The sequence below is a fragment of the Lissotriton helveticus genome, chromosome 7, assembly GCF_964261635.1.
Source record: "Lissotriton helveticus chromosome 7, aLisHel1.1, whole genome shotgun sequence".
Lineage (NCBI taxonomy): Eukaryota > Metazoa > Chordata > Amphibia > Caudata > Salamandridae > Lissotriton > Lissotriton helveticus.
Genome location: NC_136068.1, coordinates 735,231,751 through 735,251,889, shown reverse-complemented (window position 1 = coordinate 735,251,889; position 20,139 = coordinate 735,231,751). Strand labels below are relative to the sequence as shown.

At 48.5% G+C, this 20,139-nt stretch overlaps 1 protein-coding gene across 4 annotated transcripts in view; it reads left to right on the top strand.

Annotated features, from left to right (window-relative positions):
- ARHGAP26 (Rho GTPase activating protein 26) overlaps positions 1-20,139 on the top strand; it is a 2,444,655-nt gene that overhangs the window by 1,826,403 nt on the left and 598,113 nt on the right. For all 4 annotated transcript variants that reach the window (XR_013598661.1, XM_078653061.1, XM_078653060.1 and 1 more), the window contains exon 20: positions 1,731-1,890. Coding sequence is in view for 3 of the 4 variants with exons in the window: in XM_078653061.1 (XP_078509187.1) it covers positions 1,731-1,890 (160 nt within the window). In the remaining variant the exon portion in view is untranslated. The remainder of the gene's footprint in view (positions 1-1,730; positions 1,891-20,139) is intronic.

Below are 20,139 nucleotides of genomic sequence, written 5' to 3'. Positions count from 1 at the left end.
ACTTAATTATAGAATGCGCACTCAAGCTTCCATTTTTATTTTCCAATCCGATGGGATCGCAGCAAAAATTGCAGATTTATTATTAATATTAGTAGTTTGTCCCTGGGGGGGGGCTGTGGGTCCCCCCTATGGGGGCCATATCTCTACTTCGCCCCCTTACATAATTTTTTTAAATATATACATCAGGACAAGGACAAAATCCTGAGACCTGTAATGGTTGCCAGCCACATTGTTGCTGGCAGCCAATCTAGTTAATGTAAAAGGTGACTACAAAGGATTTTGTTCATTGATTGAGTGACTTGAATATAATGTCTATTGTTTATAGGTTCATTAAACAATTAAACCCAGTGTATCCATAGGATTACTTTGACATTAATCAACAGCTTTTCAGATAAATCTATTCAGTGTAATACAATACAGTAAAGAGAAGAAGCACACAGCAAAAATAGGTTATGTTGAAATAGATTGTAATGGGATCAATCACAAGGGAAATTTCATGGGGACAGGAAATAGAACAAAACTTCAAATAAAAGTCATGAAAAGCAGTATATCTGTATGAACTAATCAATTCATAACAATACATCAGCTCCATAGATAAATGAGAAAAACCAAAATCATAAATGTATCGTGGTATCCTTCAATGCAACAAATGCTGAGGAGTTGATGTCTTTGGTCGACGTGGGAGTCCTGTGGGAGTCTAGCTTCCCTGGGAGCGAGATGACCCAAGGGAAAAAAAATCTCCCTGGGACAATTAGAACACGTGGGTTTTGCGGACTCTTGAATGAGTCCATGGAACCCAACCGTCCAGATATACAAATATTTTTCAACCTTAATTTCTCAGAAACTACTGAACGGATGTGCACCAAATCTCAAAAAGCACAATCTGTGGACCATGATCTGGCTTCCTGCCAAATTTGGTGAAATTCCATTCAGTAGTTTTTACTGTAGACCTGCCTAATTAAGTCTATGGAAAATCTTTCGGGATTTCCTCCCCCTCCCCCCTCCCCATATCACCCCAAAACGTATCATGCACAAACTAGGCGAAAAACACACTGGGGGGAGGAGGTAGTTGAGATTCGTGATTTTGAGAGTTTTGCTAGTAGTATGCCCTCTTTATTTTACAGCTGTTTTTTTTGCTTTCTTTAACATTGTCTTTAAGTCAACTTTTACCTTTGGCATTTGCTTATCTTAAGTCAAAATACAGCCAGCAGAGTTGCAACAGGTCATCTTAAGGGCATCTTTTTATGGGGTGGGAGCGAGCAGGAAACACACTCTGACGGGATAAAATGACAGGAGCACATTATACACGTGCCAGAAGATGTAAAAATAAAAAGTCTCTTAAACCGTCTAACTTAGTACCCCATTCAAATTTGGGGACGCATGACCTCTATGATAACTTTCTCATCCTTAGACCATCCTCTTTCATTCAAAACAACCTTTAAAATGCGCCAACATTTGCATCCTGCTTTTCATTGTTTCTGTGACACAATTAGCAACATGACATTTTTCGTATAAACAGCTTAAATGAGTAAAGATTCGAGAAGAACTGCAACTGGTAAAATTGTAAGATTGCTCAGACTTTGTATATGGATAGTTCGGGAAAGTACTGGGAGTGAGCGAGGATGGATTTTATGAGGTCTTTCAGTTATGGCTAGTTCTCTTCTAGGAGGTTGGCAACACTAAAGCAATAGCAGCTATTATAATAGGTCTTTTTGTATTTTCTTTTGTAGAGGAGAAGAGGAACAGTATTAATTCAAGTGCTGAATCGGTAGTTTCGTCGAATGCAAACAGTTCTGTGAACTCAAATAGCGCTCCGACGCAGAACCTGAACCACATCCACTCAAGTGAACCTGACCTGGAAGTAATCAAAGTGGCCAGACCAAACTCACTGTAAGTACAACAGAATGTGTCCCTCTGGTGCTAGTGTTGCTAGGTGGGCTTATCTGTCCTAACATTTAAGCGCTAATTCTGTTTCGGGCATAAATTCCATTTTGCGGCTAAAAACGCGATGCCTGGTTTATAGGTGCTTGCCCTTGTGCTATTTACATGTACAAGCGTTATTTTCCAAAGGGTTTAGTAAAAAACTGGAGAGAATCTTGTTGGAAAATAGTTTTAAAATCCTATTTGTGCACGTATATCATGCTACTAAATCAAGGCCTTGTCCGTTTGTGATGTGGCACGATTGAGCAATCTGTAAAGAAAGCTGCTTATTTGTTACCCTTGGAGAGGTGTGGCGCCGCGGCCAGGGCGACTGACGCTGGAATCTGGGGACCCCGGTTCGATCCCCGGCTCCGGCGGCAGGTTAGCCCAGCACCATGTGACTCTGGGCAATAGCTCGCTTAATCTTCCCGACGGTCCCCAGCGCCTAGAGACCCTTACGGGTGATTGTGCGCTTTACAAATGTGGACTTTAATCCTTGTGTGTCTCTGTCATAGTGTGTTCTTCAGTTTTCCCCCTCCCCAGAGATTGTGTGGTGATCATGAAGCAGGGGTGGGGAGGGGGGCAAAGAAGTAGACGAAATAGGAAAGACTGGTATTGTCGCTGTTATTTAAATACTCCATTACTGCCAGTGGTTTGGCTTCCAACCTCTGCCTTGTTTTTGGAAGCCTGCGTGTGTGGATAAGAAGGTATTCGTTCTTGCGTGCAAGGGTGGAGCATCTTGCTACTATTAAGTGTAGATGGCATGCATGAGGCCAGAGGTGCACGCAGGCCATAGATTAGCTACCAATTTGTGCAGCTCAAGCAGAGGCGGTGGAAGGTCACAGCCCTGGGGAGCTGTGTAGAACCTGGTGAAGGAGAAGTACAGCGTTGCCAAGAAGGTACTGTGCGATGCTGCTCTGCATGAGGCCCAGAGATGCTCTTTAATAATGCTGCAGCAAGAGACAATCACATACCGGTACAGGGACGAGTATTCTGATACATGCAGTCTGATAAGAGGTTCATGCGTGTTGCGCTTTTTTGGTTTGCGTCTTTGAATGTTTGTCATCACTGCCAGTAACTCAAGAGTAAACGGTGCTTAATTTGTATATAGGGCTCCGAGTTTTTCGTTTTTACAGATAAATACAGTCGGAAACCAGTGTGTTTACTGTCTGTAAGTCGGAAAAATGCAGAAACGTGTCCTTTTGTGATAGACTTTACATGCTGTCCTTTATGAATTCCAGGCCAACCGCTGAGCAGATAAATAGCTTGGGGAGTTAAGAATTGGATGATAGTCCCTTAAATACAGGCCTATGTTAACATATATTTGTAGTATGATGCTAATATTTATCTGGGGTATAGTGTTTTGTTCTATTTAACTACTTAATTTGCTCAAATGTGACGGGCATCAAAGTTTGAGTGCATGTTTATTAGTTAAATATGGAAATATACAATTTTATGACTCCATTAATTATCAACAAATTGAAATAAATGTGGATAATAACCAATTAGATGGCCCAGAAATGAACATGGATAAATACATAAGGAAATGTTAAAAAAATAAATCTTAAAACTGGGAACACTATTTGTTAAATGAGTGCTAGTGTCCAAAGCACTGCTCCGAAACCTGCTACCGACGCCATTGAATGCCACCGTGCTGAATACCAAGGCTGGTAGTCTAAAATCCACCTCATGCCTCTTTAATCCATTGATGAACACACCTGCACCTTTATCTCCATTTTACAGGTTCTGACTTTCTCCCACAGTGACTTTTTTTTCGTCATTCTCTTTTTTCCCCGTTTGTGTGTTTTCCCCTCTCTTGCTCTCAGAAAATGCCAGTGAAGGAAAATAAAAAGTCCACGTCCCCACAAATGAGTGCCAATGGCCCTCTTCAGCAGCCACCGGCTCAAATTAAGCACTGGAAACATCCATTTCTTCCGGCAAGCTCTTACTGGTTAACAGCACAAGAGTAAAGTGGATGGTACGCGTTGTGCGATACAGGTTCGCTCGTGCAGACAATTGTCCACAGTGGTTAAATTGGGTGAATGGGAACAGCCATACCTTCCTCTTTACTGAAGGCCCGATGAGCATAACCCGCATTAAGGGCCAGATTCCTGGTGCGACCCAAAAGAGTTCCAAAGCTCTGCTGGCTGGACAGAGAAGGTTGATCTTCTAATATTCCATTACGGAATTTCAGCTCTGAGATGGCCATTTGAAAGGAGACTGCATCTGAGACAATCGTTCCTAAATTTCCTGTAGATGAGGGAAAGAGCCAGGAGCCTAAAGGAGACCCCCACACTCCCTGGGATGCAGAGAAACCCCATAGTTTCTTGTTTTGGAAGGGACCCCCTCACCCTCTAAGCCATGCTATTGCATGCCTTGCAGAATGCGTGCAATGGCGTGGAATAAGAAATAGTTATCATGGAAAAGCCACTCTGCTTTACCAAGCTGGCCCCTGCAGAATTGGGGAGAGTGGTCAGTGGGCCCCCACTGAGCCCATTATGCATAGGGCCCCATAATTTTGTCTTACGCCACTGCAAAGACCTTTTACAGTTGTGCACTATGTACAGTACAAAGGGACTTGAAGGTAACTCTTTGCTCTGGTGAATCTGAAAGAGACACGTTAGTGATAGATTCCTTACCTTAGAATTACCCCCAGGTGTCAGACTGGATCCGGAATGTTTTCATCAGCAGTACCTCTGCGCGTCGGTAGGCGTCGTCGTGCGGCTCAGCATACGTTGTTGGCAATGTAGTCGCCGAGATGACGTTGCTGGAGCTACTTAGAAGGCACCCACGCGTGCGGACGTCAGTTCTTACTTTTTCGTGCCAGCAAGAGCAGATCCGGAGAGAGCTGTACCCCCAGTCACTCTTTGACTGGGTTATTTTTGGGAGTTTTTTGAGTCTTCGACTCCTAGTGTATAGGGGTGCCCGGTTTTAAGTCTTGCGCGGCTTGACCCCGCACAATGTCGGTGATGGACCCGCACCGTTAGTGTCTCTACTGCCTGGACCACGACCACGACTCCGAGTTGTGCCCCGAATGCTGGGCCATGGTTCCGAAAACTTTGCGAGAGCGGTCCCGAAAGTTGCTGGAGGCTTGGGAGTCGGCTCCGCGCCCGGGAGGACTGGGAGGGGTCTGAGGACCCTCTCGCAGCCCACTGCAAGTTAGACCCGAATTGGGAAGAGGATTTGGAGGATGCAGGTGACTTGGATTTTTCTCCAGAACCTGGCACACTGTCTCCTTCTACCGTGGCTTCAAACGAAGGTGGTACATACTCTCTGGTGTTGAATAGAGCAGCAGAGGCTCTCCACCTCGATCTCCCTACAGTGACTGTCAGGACTAACCTCCTGACATAAGTACTCTGGCCAGTGTCTTCCTCTACGGAGCCGATGCTGCCCTTTAATGACGCACTTTTGGGCGTTCTTTTGGCCACCTGGTCCAGGCCCAACACAGGGGCTCCTGTGGATAAGAACGTGGCCCATCGCCCGGCCTCGGGCTACCCCATTTTCCTCTCCCAACACCCAACCTCTGAGAGCTTGGTCGTCCACGCCTCTGCGCCCCCAAGCCCATTCCCTTCCGCACCTCCGGACAGGGAATCCAAGAAACTGGAACAGTTTGGGAAGATCATTTTTTCAGGGCTGCAGTCTGTGACTACCGCATGCCTCTTGGGCCGTTATTCCCATTCTGTGTGGGACACGTTTGCGCAGGTGCTGCCTCAGTTTCGGGAGGCGGCCCAGATGGTGCTCTCCCTAACTATTGCGGAGGGTAGAGACGCGGCCAAGTTCACAATTCCTATTGGCCTTGACATCGCCGACTCGCTGGGCGGGGTAGATTTCCACGACACTCGCGATACGCCACCACGCCTGGCTGAGGACATCTGTTTTTTCTAGGGATATCCATAACACTCTGATGGACATGCCCTTCGATGGCACTCTACTTTTTGGTGACAAAGCAGACAGTGCGTTGTAGCGTTTTAAGGACTCACGGGCTACGGCCAAGTCCTTGGGCCTTTCGGCCATGCGCACTCCTTCCGCTTCTGCTTTTTGCTCCTTTCGTGGCCAAGGAAGGGGCACCCAAATACTTTCATTTTAGAGCCAAAGGCCTGCGCAGCAACAGTCTCAGCGCAGCTGTGGACGTGGGACCCCCGGAGGTGGGTCATGAGGCCAGCGGGCGGGTCAGTCCACCACCTCCCCTGCCTCCACTGTCTCCAAAACTTCCTAGTCCAGTGTTTCAGGCCCACCAAACTCCAGTGGGTGGCAGGATACGCCATCACCTCCCCCACTGGCGTACCATTACCTCGGACTGGTGGGTTTTGCAGATAGTCCGATCTTAGACCATCGGAACGTCAATCGCTTCCTTCGGAAGGAGAAGTTCAAAATGCTCACACTTGCTCAGATCTTGTCTGCCCTAGACCCTCAAGACTGGATGGTGGCGTTGGACTTACAGGACGCTTATTTTCATATCCCCGTCATGCCGTCCCACCGGCGTTACCTACGGTTCACGGTAGGCCACGAGCACTTTCAGTTCACCGAGCTCCCCTTTGGCCTTACCAGCGCCCCTTGGGTGATCAGAAAAGTGATGGTGGTGGTCGCAGCTCATCTGCGCAGATCAGGGGTTTCAGTCTTCCCCTATCTCAATGACTGTTTGTTGAAGGCAGGCTCGCCCAGGCAGTCGTTCCCCACCTCCAGACTACGGCCGGCCTCCTGCATTTGCTGGGGTTCCCCATCAACGGGCCGAAGTCGCACCTGATTTCCTCTCAGAAGCTTCTCTTTATCGGAGCGGTCTGGACATGGCGCAGTTTCGGGTTTATCCTCTCATACAGCCAGCCCGGGACATTCGGGCTATGATTCCGATCTTTCGGCCCTTGTCCTTGGTTTCGGTCAGGATGACCTTGAGGCTGCTGGGCCTCATGGCCTCCTGCATCCTGCTGACCAATCATGCCAGATGGCATATGCTGGCTCTGCAGTGGGACCTGAAGTTCCAGTGGGCACAGCATCAAGTGGACCTTTCCGAGTACGTCCAGATCTCGGAGGGCACTGCGCAACAGTTGCAGTGGTCGCTCACGAACCAACATTGGGTCAGCGGCAGATCACTCTCCCTTCCCCAACCGGAGCACACAGTGGTGACAGATGTGTCCCTCCTGGGATGAGGCAGCAACATGGGAGAGGCGGAGATCAGAAGTCTCTGGCGGAGTCCAGGCTCCATATCAACCTTGTGGAGCTCCGGGTGATCCTACTTGCACTGAAAGCATTCCTTCCCTCTGTCAAGGGGAGAGTAGTGCAGACAACACCACCGCCATGTGGTATTGCAACGGCCCGGGGTGGGGTTGTGGACCCTATGTCAGGAGGATCTGCGTCGCTGGACATGGCTGGAACCGCAAGGCATTTCCTTGACGGTTCAACACCTGGCAGGTTCTTTGAACGCCAGGGTGGACGAACTCAGCCGCAGGTGCATGATGGATCATGAATGGCGTCTTCATTCAAAGGTGGTGCAAGGCCTCTTTCAACAGCGGGGAGATGCTTGGTTAGATCTTTTCGCCACCGAAGAGAACGCGCAATGTCGTCACTTCTGCGTGTTGGACTTTCCAAGGCGGCACTCGCTCGGCGACGCTTTTCGTCACAGTGGAGCTGCGGTCTAGTGTACACCTTTCCGCCTATACCACTTCTACTCGGAGTGCTGAAGAAGATCAGGCGCGACCTGGCCCACGTCATTCTTGTGGCCCCGTACTTGGCTCGAAGAGTTTGGTATCCCGAGCTACTCAGTATGAGCATGGATCCACCAATCCGACTGCCTCTTCAGGAGGATCTTCTGTCGCAGCAGCAGGGGATGGTCCTCCACCCGAACCTGCCCAGCCTCCACCTACATGCGTGGAGATTGAGCGGCAACAGTTGATTCCATTTGACTTGCCACCTGAAGTCTGTGATATCATTCTGGCAGCCAGGCGTCCCTCCACTAAATCGGTATACACCTGCAGGTGGACAAATTTGTGGCATGGTGCACAGCAAAGGCTGTGGATCCTCTTTCTGCCCCTCTTTCAGAAGTTCTTTTGTTCCTTCTTTCACTGGTCCAGCAGGGCTCTGCTCTGGGTACTACTAAGGGCTACCTTTCTACAAGTTCGGCCTTTTTCAGGCTCCTTGATCAGCCCTCTCTTTTCAAGTCTCCTGTTGTAAATAGATTTCTCAAAGGCATTACCCACGTTTTCCCTCCTATTGCATCTGTGATGACTCTGTGGGACTTGAATCTGGTTCTTACTTTTTCTTACCTTTTGGATGTGTGCTCCTTTTGAGCCACTTCACAACTGTCCTCTTCGTTTATTAACTTTGAAAACTGCTTTCCTGGTTGCCATCACCTCCGCTAGGCGTGTGAGTGAGCTCCAGGCTCTTTACTGTAAGCCTCCTTTTCTGTCGGTTCATCCGGATAAGGTTGTGCTTCGCACTCGTCCTTCCTTCTTGCTAAAGGTTGTCACTGCCTTCCACATCGGGCAAACTATCACCTTGTCCACTTTCTTTCCGCACCCTTCCAGAGAGGCTCCACTGTCTGGACTCAAAACGTGGCTCTCATTCTACCTGAATTGACCACAACAGTTCTGGGTGGATGACCATCTCTTTGTTGGCTACGTAGGCGCGAAGAAAGGCGGGGCGGTACACAAGTGGACTATCTCCCGCTGGGTTGTCTTGTGTATCAAGGCCTGTTATTCTCTGGCTAAAAAGGAACCTCTGGTGGGGTTGCGCGCCCTATTCTACCAGGGACAGCAGCTACTACTGCATTGGGACGTGGTGTCCCTCTGCAAGACATCTGTCAGGTTGCTACTTGGGCCTAGCTGCACACTTTTCCTAAGCATTATTGCCCTGACAGTCGAGTCCCGAGACACGGCTTCTTTGGCCGTTCTGTTCTCCGTGACTTTTTGGTGTGGTGTTGGTTCGCAGACCCACCACCGCGGTTGGTATTGCTGGGGTATCTATTTTAAGGTAAGGAATCTATCACTAACGTGTCTTTCAGATGCACAAGTTACTTAACTTCTGTAACGATAGATCTGTAAGACATTAGTTAGTGATAGATTCCTTACCGCCCCACTCATCCTCCCTGTTCTGCAAACTGATTTCTAGGGTTAAGGTCATCCCTTTCAGGGCCCTAGTTTCGATGCACCAGTGGTCAGTATCTTGCATGGCTCTGCTTTCCTGGGGCCGAATGTCGTGTACAGAACTGACGTCAGCGGGCATGGGCGCGTCTAAGTAGCTCCAGCGACGTCATCTCGGCGACTATGACGCCAACGATGTACGCTGAGCCGCACGACGACGCCTACCGACGCGCAGGTGTACTGCTGACGAAAACTTTCCGGATCCAGTCTGACGCCTGGGGGTAATTCTAAAGTAAGGAAACTATCACTAACTAATGTCTCTTACAGATATATTGTTACCGAAGGTAAGTAACTTGTGCTTCAGTTCAGAGCTATTATAGCCGGCTGGTGTGGGCCGATGTCTGGGGATAATCTCAATTTGTTCGATTCTAATAAGAAAATGGAGAGTGCTTGCAGATTTGTGGGGGCAGTTTTGCAGGATGATTGGAATAGTAACATAATATAACGTGTATTTGTAATGCGCACGTTCACCCAGAAGGGTATCTTTGCGCTGAATAACAGATGTTAATTGTTATCTGACTCAATGGTACTCATTTTATCGACCTCAGAAGGATGAAGGCCTGCTTGGATTTGAAGTTGTGACCATGAATTCAAACACAGACCCTTACAGGGGATGCACTGCTTGGGTCCTTCAAGTGGCACTACTTGATTCAATAAGGCCACAGTTTCACCCTTTTCTCTTTCCCATTACCTAAACCACTCCCTCATGGTCCTGAAGAAGCACTAAGGATCTCCTCCTGAGACCACACTATAATGTGAAACATGTAGACCCCATCCTTTAAAAAAAAAATAAACACTACTCTTGTTTAGCTACTGAGGGCCATGACTACCCTCGAGCAGCACTAACCTGTTTAGTTTTTTAAACCATGACAGATGGATCTCCCTCATTAAATTGGTCTACCTAAGATACCCTCTAGTCATTTTAATTGTCACTTCTCACATAACACTGCAGTCTGACCTGCACACACCATACCGCTAGATCACAAAAAGATCTCTGACAAAGTGACCTTTTGGGGGACCCGTAGGGCATTGCAGCCCCATCCCAATGAGGAGCACTGCCCCATGATGAAGCATGACATCCTTCGGGCATGTGAGGTCATCAAGTAGAAGTCTCTCTGAGTTTGTTCCATTTCTCTAAAATGACCCTTATCCAACTCTTGTCTCAGAAACAGTGATTGCCCTTAGTGACTTCTCTACTATTCTGGAGCTCAAGCCACTGGACCTATATCCAGCTCCTTGTCCCCACTCCCACCTTTTCAGTCCTGAATTAGCATACCTATTAATTTGTTTTACTAATAACAACTTGGAATCCAGTAAAATTTCCACATTTTTAATCTGCTGTTATGTGAGAGATGTCTGAGATGTCCACAAGAATTTCGGGGTGTAAATATTTGGGAGCTTCAAACTAACATTTTCTCAGTCTTACTAGCATCTAGGTTAGCCAATTAATTGCCATCGAGGTTCTGATTGTACCAACTCAAGTCCTCACTCTTGCCCCGGTTGATTTTGCCCGCTCAGCCTCAATAGGTTTTGTGCACAATGAGTTATGGAGTTATAAAGAAAGTCAATCATGGGGTAAAGGCACCCAATGACTGAAAGTCTAACCAAAATTCTCTTAGTGTCGTGCTTGTCAGCAGCACAAGACAAGTAATCGCCACTAACCTCGTCTGCAGCAGCCAGCAGGAGCGATGCCGTGAAGAGAATCCTCCCTTTTCCCCCGATCACTTCCCCTACCACTCAGGATGATATCAGAGTAGGAAGAAAGAAGTACCCCAGGGAAAAAGGGAAGGGGGCAAAATAATAAACGTCTTGCACTTCAAGGGTCTGTCCTAGAATAGTTCTCCTATCGTCTTTGGAGAGGTTCTATATGTAAGAAAAAAGGTGAGAAGACAGTGAGAGACACCGCATGCATTCCTCCATCAAAATACTAAATGGCATTTATATACATTCAAGCAGACCGTGATGTACCTATTTCAACCGGACTCTGCTTGTAATCCTCCTTGGAGAAGCCCCAAATATACTTGTGCTTCTACAGTCAGGAGGGATATAGCGGATAGCAATACCAAGGAACTAAATATAGAATACAGTACTTTATGCTCCAATGTCTCGAACATATAACCTCCTATTGTGTGGCTTAATTCACATCAAAATAGAAGCGGAATATCGTTATCTATTTCCAAGAATTATTGGCATTCTTAAACAGTAGGTCGACAAACGGAGACCTCTTGCAACATGAACTGAACTCTCCTGATAAGATTCCAAAAGTTTAGAAAATGCTGACATGGGCCACAATCGCCTTCAAGTACCAGCACCCTTTGCAAAGGAAAATGAATAGAAATAACACAAACTAATCCCCGAGAGGAGAGCACCTCCAGGCGCCGTCTTCCACTCTCCAGGGGAAAAGCTCTCAATACCTGTCGGTGGCGCCGGGGAAATGCAGCGAGGCGGGCAAACACTTCTTCAAAGTGCGGGCAGAATCAAACAACAAAAGCCGTCAGACAACGATTGTACCAAACAAAGCGCTGCCGGTTACGTAAACACTCAGATAAAGGTCAAAGGTTTTGAGCTTAAAAGCTCCCGGGAATAAGGCGGGGAATAGAGACGCCGAGTCTCTCTTCAGAAACACCGAGAGAATCCAGCGGGGAATCACCTTCCGCTACTCGGTCTGGCCAAATTGTCAAGCGCCGTCCGCTGGAAGAGGCGGGGCTTATATCGAACACTCCATTTTGCTCTGGTAACCTGATTTGCTTTTCTTTTACCCCACCACTGCCTTCTGGGATATGTAGTGTACACAGGTCTCGCAGGCACAACAGGGAAACGTGTCAAGTTATGGTCTCTGACACTAACTTCCCTACATGCCTGCAAACAGGTAATCGCGACACTTGGAAAGAATCAAAATCCAGAGATGACTCTACATGTAATCAGGAGTGAATGTGAAGTGTAGGGAGGGAGGTAGACTGCATCCTTTTTAAACAAATTGTGCTAGATAAATGCCCTTCTGATCTCTCACTTCTGTAAATGCTCATGAAGGATATCGTGGTGAATGATGTAGATTGTTTAGTCGGTTCTAACATTATCTTTGCACCAGCACCATATTATTACCAAATGATTCTCCCCCGGGATACCTGACATGGCTCATTCTTAAGACATAAAGCTATTGCATAGGTCATTTCATCTTGCTCGGAGTACTGTCCTGGATTTATCGGAGGCAGTGGTGTACAGTGGGAAAAACACACTGCCCACCTCAGTAGTGAATTTGCATTGCGTTTCTTATTTGTTATACACTTGAAGGACATGGAGGCAATAGTTGAATCGCATTGGTGATCGATTTTCTTTTTATGAATACAATTCCCGGAGAGAACCCATGGCAGGTAGCCTGAGATCAAGCCTCAAGCTCAACATCAAGAGGGTAACTAGCCCAGTGTGTAAGTTCCATTTTCATTAAAATAGTGGCGAACTTGGGATGGGCTTTCAGTCTTTAAGTGACTCCTCCTTTCGGTGATAGTGCGCATTGGCATCAACTCCATTGTTAGATTGTTTTTTTTCTGCCATCGGTTTCGGACGTATATTGCTGCGCTCCGGTTCGAAGCTGTTCTTCAGGTTCCCCTCTGTGCACAATTCACTCACCCTCACCGGTATCGTTATTCCATCGTGTTTTCCAATCTCCTTATATATCGCTTTCACAAAAAGACTCTTTCGATCGGGAAACTTCGTGGCAGGCCGTTGGGCCTAACCGAAACTTTTTGCAGTTGATGGAATGGACTCCAAATTCTGTCCTCGGTGCCACGCTAAGTACCCACACATGGACCCGCACAAAGTTTGCAACTTGTGCCTCTCCCCGGAGTACGACGAACAAGACTGCAATGCATGCAAATCTTTCCGAGCCAAAAAGAGGCTCCTTGACCGTCTGGCTCGACGTCGCGAAATGCAACAACACCACAGAGGCTCCATTCCGGATCTCTTCGGAGAAGATTCCGAGCACAATGTCGATGACGGGCAAGGTGCCGAGGAAGAAGAGGAGCCCATTATCATGTCAGAAGCGGACTCTGACATGGGCGAGGAGATTCCGCAGGTTCAGTGTACCGTGAGTACTGAGCCATCCCTGCCTCAAACACCAGCACTGCCCAAGAAAAAGGCCGCAGGACTTCCTCTACCTTCGGGCCAAGGTAGGCATCAAGGACATGTTTCAGATCCCCATCTTCGGGCCCGGCACTGTAACAAATATCAAAGCTTTCTGGCTCTGGATCGAGTCGACCCCATTCGGGCACCAAGCCGAAATCTGCATCGAAACAGAAACACTTTTCGGACTTAACTCAACTCCTTTGGTACCGAAACTAAAACAATCCTGGGATCCGAAAATCTCAGCTCTGAAAATATTGGCACCGTAAGATAAAACGCCTCCTACTCCATCAAAGGAGCCTTGTTTCGATGCTCCACCTTCAAACCCAGACCTAAAACAGAAGGAACTGGTCATCAATCCTAAAACTGGAAATATTTAGACGAAATTGCCATTAAAACGTACATCAGAAGCAGTGGCAGTTAACCACGTTCCTCTTAAGAGGAAAAATTTTAGTACACATCCCTCACCTCCTTTTATTTCTCCTCCACTCATTAATAACACCCACAAATTCACCAGAATCACCTGACAACCAGGATGATGGGGATTTGGGTAGATGATGATTGTCCTGATCCATGGAACGATTATAATATAGATCCAGAGACAGACCATCATCCAGATTTATACCCTACAAAACCCTCTCCACCTGATGATAACATAGGGTACATAGATCTAAAAAAAATAGGGCTGCTAAATATCATGGAGTTAAGCTTCATAAAGAATCCATTGAGGAGGATTTTCTCTTTGAGACATTAAGCTCTTCCCAAAGATCCACTCACACACTACCCATGCTTAAGGGTATGCTAAAACATGCGGACAACATTTTTAAAGATCCGGTCTTTGCACAAATTCTTGCAAGGGTGGATAAAAAGTATAAACCAGCACCAACAGACCCAGTTTATATCAGAGGTCAGTTACCATTAGATTCCTGAGTAGTTTCCAATGCCCATAAGCGGGCAAACTCACAAACATTAGGAGATGCCCCTCCTCCTGATAAGAATCTACTAATAGATGCCTCCGGAAAGAGAATAGCTGCGAAGGCAGCCAATAATTGGCGTATTGCCAATACCCAGGCTTTTCTAGATAGATATGACAGAGCACACTACGAATTGCTCCAATTTCTACCAGATGAACAAAAGGCTTAGGCGTATGACTTACTTCAGGAAGGGAAGTTAATTTCAAACACACCAATTAGATGTGCTCTAGATGCAGTTGATAAAGCAACTCGTGCAATCAACACCAGTGTCTTGCTACGAAGGCACGCCTGGCTTAGGATTTCAGGATTTAAACCCAAAGTATAGGCTTATATTTTAAACTTACCTTTTGACATAGAGCATCTCTTTGGTCCCCTGGTAGACCCTTCTTTAGAGAAGATGAAAAAGGACACAAACATTGCAAAATCCATGGGGTGCTTACAGTCCCCATCATTTAGTGGTTCTTTTGTTGCTCCTTCTACAGAGGGGGCTCAAAAACCATCCTCTCTCTCATTAATCCCAAACCCCATACCACTAATATGATCCCCAAAATAACCCTTTCTAGACCATCTGCTACTCTGCCCCTCCTTGCATCATCTGACACCTATTTTTACTATACTGGTCCCCCAAAACAAACCTTTATAAACTCTTCCCCCCAAAAAATCCTTTTACATATCCAAAAGCCTCTTCCCACTGCTATGACCTCAAAAAAAGGAAAAAGAAAAAACTCACTCTTCTGTCCCTCCACTATCCTTTTCAATCAATATAACAAATTAACATGGTTACTTCTGAATTTCCATATTCCACTATACTAATTCATCACTAATCCTTTATGGGTTCCAGAGTAGCGTGCTACTCGCCAATGAAGCGCCTCAAAACCCCATCAAGGGGTAGCAAGCACAATATAAATACAAACCTCTTTCCCTCTTCTATCCCGCAACCTACCCTTCTCTATCCAAATAACTGAATAACATATCAACCACTCAAATTACTTCATACTTCACTATACAAATTTTTTCAACACTAACCCTTTATGGGTTCCAGAGTAGCATCCTACTCGCTAGAAAAGCGCTTCAACACCCATCAGGGGTAACAGGTCCTACATGAACGCAAACCTTTCTTCCCTTTTATCCCTCCGCTACTCTTCTCACTCCAAATAACTGACTAATATCCACCACTCAAATTACTTTCGTATTTCACCATACTAATTCAGCACTAATCCTTTATGGGTTTCTAGAGTAGCGTGCTTCAAGATTCTGCTATCTTTAAAAATCTGAATCCAAATAACTGACTAACTTATAACGGACTAACCTATCCACCATTTATAATGTCTTTGCATGTTTCACTATACTAATTAAACACTAATCCTCTATGGGTCCCGGAGTAGCGTGCTACTCGCCGAAAAAGCACTTTGACGCCTCGTCGGGGGTAGTAATCGCTATATAAATGCAAATACAATACAATACTCCAGTTGATCAAGTAAGGCTTGCATCATAAATGATGTATTCTGGAGATTTGTCCAAAGGTACGTTGTAACTTTGAAATGTTGCAGTTTACCAGCCTACTGATATAATCATGCTCCTCCCCCTCCCAACCTCCACCCCTAATATAGATACAATCTGTACACTCGTGCCTGCGTCTTCCCGAAGGGTCAGTAATCTCACTAGTGATGGTTTTGTTCAGTCAGCTTCTCAAAATGACCAAATGAATAATTTAAAATTATGTATTAAGCGCCTGATACCAAACAGCCCATCCTGTCTCTAACGAGGCGCTCTACAATGCCCGGTTACTCACCGGTAATATCCATTACTCCGAGTCCTGGTCTCCCCGTCCCATTCCTGATACGTGAGCAGCTAGTCTGCTCCACAGAAACCCCTACCCAGCTGCGCTGTTTGCACTTCCCCCTATGATGATGTCACCATCACGTGACTATATAGGGGGAAGTGCCACAAACAACATCCTGAAAATACCAAAGATACCCAGAACGAAAAACACAGACAATCACCCAAACAAAAAAACCCAAACCAGGGAGGGAGGGAAGGGCTCAGGAATGGGACGGGGAGACCAGGACTCGGAGTAATGGATATTACCGGTGAGTAACCGGGCATTACCTCCTCGTCCTGTCTCCCCGTCCCATTCCTGATACGTGAGCCCATACCCAAGCACACGGTGATTGCCAGAAAAAAACAGACCACACAGGTTTGAGAAAACAAACAGGTCCATTTAATCCATGGAAAACAGTACATTTCAAACATCATGCACCGCAGAAAGGACACTAGCCCCAAAAGCAGCAGAGGCCGCCATCCCCAACTGAAGCCGGTAATGGGAAACAAAAGTATGGGGAGAAGCCCACGTGGCAGCATTGCAAATGTCCCTCAAGGATGCCCCCTTGAACATGGCCCAGGAGGACGAAACGCTCCGGGTCGACCGACCCTGAACAGAGGAAGGCAGAGGACAGCTGGCAGAGTCGTAAGAGGAAACCACAGCACCCCGGACCCACCGAGACAAAGTGGACAAGGAAGGACGCAGCCCCAGCCCCGAGAGGCCATAGGTGACAAAGAGGGAATCAACCTTCCTGAAAGCAGCCGTACGCTCCAAGTAGATGCGGAGAGCCCGCAACACATCCAAAGAATGAAGGAGCACCTCCTCAGGAGAGGCAGGGGCCGGAAAAAACACAGGGAGAACAATATCCTCCTGACAGTGAAAGGAAGACACCACCTTAGGGAGAAAAAACTGACTCGGACGGAGAATCACCTTATCCTCGCAAAAACGCAAGAAAGGCGGGGAGGCCATCAGCGCCCCGATCTCACCAACCCGTCTGCCAGAAGTAATGGCCACCAGGAAAATAACCTTAGCAGAAAGGAACTTCAGGGCCACGGAGTCCAAAGGCTCGAAAGGAGGACCCGTCAAAGCCCGCAGAACCAGGGGAAGATCCCAAGGAGGCACAGGAGAACGGGAGACAGGACGCTGAAGCAAGAAACTCCGCAGAAGGCGAGCCACCAACGGGGAGACAGAGGCAACTGAAGAACCCCGAAAGGCAAGAACGGCAGCCCACTGAGCCCGCAGGGAAGAAACAGCAAGACCCAGGAGGAACCCATCCCGTAGGAAGTCCAAGACCCTCACAGCGTCACAGGAGGCAGAAGAGAGACCCTTCCCAAGGCACCAAGAAGAGAAATTCTTCCAGTGACGGGCATACGACTTCAAAGTGGAAGGACGCCGAGAAAGCTGAAGACAATGGGCAACCTCAACCGAGCACCCGAGATCCAGCAAACTCAACCTCTCAAGTGCCAAACCCCCAGCCGGAGGCGGCGCAGAGAGGCAAGGCTCAGAAGAGGAACCCTCAGAGGGGAGGGACACAGGGGAAACCGCCAATGAGGGCGAACAGAAAAGGTCAACAGAAGGGGGAACCAAGACCGCCGAGACCACTCTGGCACAACCAGGAGAACCTCCGCCCGATCCCAACGAATCTTCCGGAGGACCCTCGGAATTAAGGCAAACGGAGGGAAGGCAAACAGCAGACCCTCCGACCAAGGAATCGAGAAAGCATCGGAGGCCCACGCCATCGGAGAGGGAACGATGCTGCAAAACCGAGGAAGAAGGGCGGACTCCTCCGAGGCAAAAAGATCCAGCCAAGGAAGGCCGAACCTGAGGACAATCAGATCGAACAGGCCCGGAGACAGACAGAGGGACACTGAGGACGGGAACACCCGGCTCAACGAGTCCGCAGGCCCATTCTCCGTCCCCGGAAGATAGACCGCCGTCAGAGACAAGAGATTCGATTCGGCCCACAGGCCGATCTTCCGGGAAAGGAGAAACAGGGCACGACACATGCCTCCCTGGTGATTCACATAAGCACGAACCACCTGATTGTCGGTCTGCACAGAGACCGCCCGACCCCGGAGGAGAGGAGCGAACCAAAGAAGAGCCAACCAGACAGCCCGCAGCTCCTTCCAGTTCGACGACTGGAGAGACTCGAAGCCGGACCACCGACCCTGAGCCGAGGAGGCACCCAGAACGGCACCCCACCCCAGAGCACTGGCATCCGTGGACAAAACGACCACAGACAGGGGAGGAAGAAGATCGAACCCCCGGGACAGAGACAGAGGGGACAACCACCACTGGAGATCCGCCCGAATCCCCGGAGTGACAGGGATGAGAGTCTCGTAGTCCAAGGAGGCAGGATCCCAGTGAGACAGGACATGATGCAACAGGGGGTAGAGATGCAGCCTGGACCAAGGAAGGAGATGCAGAGTGGACGCCATCTCCCCCTGACTCCGCAACCAGAGACGGGCAGACACCCGGGACTGGGACAGAAGCCAGGAAAGGTGACGAAACAAAGTCAACTGGCGCTCCTGTGAGAGAAAAACCATGTCCATGTCCATACGGAAGAGAGCCCCCAGGAACTTCAGGGACTGGGAGGGCACCAGGGAGGACTTCCTGTGGTTGATAAGGAACCCAAAGGACCCCAGCAGAAAACACACCTGGTCCACATCCAACAGAGCCTGCGAAAAAGAAGGAGAGACAATCAGCCAGTCATCCAGGTAAGGAAAAACCACCAGTCCCATGGAATGTAGAATACCCACCAGAGGGGCCAACAGCTTGGTGAAAACCCTGGGTGCCGATGAAAGGCCGAAAGGGAGCACCCGGAACTGATAATGCCGGCTCCCCACAGCAAACCGGAGGAAACCCTGGTCGTCCGGATGGACGGGAACATGAAGATAGGCATCCATCAGGTCCAGCGACGCCAGGAAGCCACCCGGAAGGACCAGAGGCAGGATGGACTGGAGAGTAACCATCTTGAAAGGACGATGGATCACGAAGCGATTGACCCGCTTCAGATCCAAGACAGGTCGAAGATCCGAAGTGTCCTTCTTGGAAACCAGAAAGAGAATGGAGTAGCACCCCATGCCCCTCTCCAGCGGAGGCACCTCCACAATCGCCCGCTTCTCCAACAGGATCCGTACGCCGGCCAACAAAGCAGCTCTCCGCAGAGGAAGACTGGGCAGAGGGGTCCGAACAAAACCCGGAGGTGGAGGAGAGGAAAACTCGAGCCGGTAACCCTCTGAAACAGTCTGAACCGCCCAGGCATCCGGAACCGACAACCACTGGGCACGGAAGGACTGAAGGCGACCACCAACCGGCAAAGGCAGACAGTCATTGAGAAGAGGAGGAAGCGGCGGCGGCAACACCAGCAGCGGCCCGGGGCTTGGCACTTCCAGGGGCCCCCCGGCCACGACCCCTGCCACGAAAGGGCTGAGAAGCACCACGAGCAGGAGGCCCAAAGGCGCGACGGTAACCAAACCCACGACCCCGGGAAGGGGGGCGGACAGGAGCCACCAGCTTGCGATTCTCCGCAGATTGCTTGACTAAATCCTCCAACCGAGGACCGAAAACCTTGGAACCTTCAAAAGGCAACTTAAGGAGGACCGACTTCTGAGAAGAGTCCGCCTTCCAGGAACGCATCCAAATATGACGACGTGCAGCGATGGAAGCACCAGAAGCAGCCGCCGCCGCCCCCAAATTGTCAAAAGAAATATCCGACAGGTACCGAACCTGCTGTTCCATCAAAGACAAAAGAGGAGTGGCATCCTCACCGTCCTGCAGCAAAACCGACAGGGACTGGAAATCCTTAAGGAGCGACTGAACCATATAGTTAGAATAGGCAGTCGCACGGACGGAAAAATTGGAAGCAGCATAAGAACGCTTCACAGCACCCTCAATACGCTTATCCACAGCATCCGCCGGCAGGGCGTCCTCAGAAACGACCAAACCTTGGGCCAGCCATCAAATTATCCACCTTCACAGCCTGAGGAAACTCAGCAGAAAAACCCTCAAGAGGGTAACGCCGAGACAGGAAACGAGGAAAAGCAGACTTATCCACCTCCTGCCATTCGTGTGACAACACCTTGCGAATAGCACTGTGCAAAGGCAAAGAATCCGGAGCAGGCTGGACATATTGCGTGAAGAAGTCATCCTCCAAGACATCAGCGGCAGG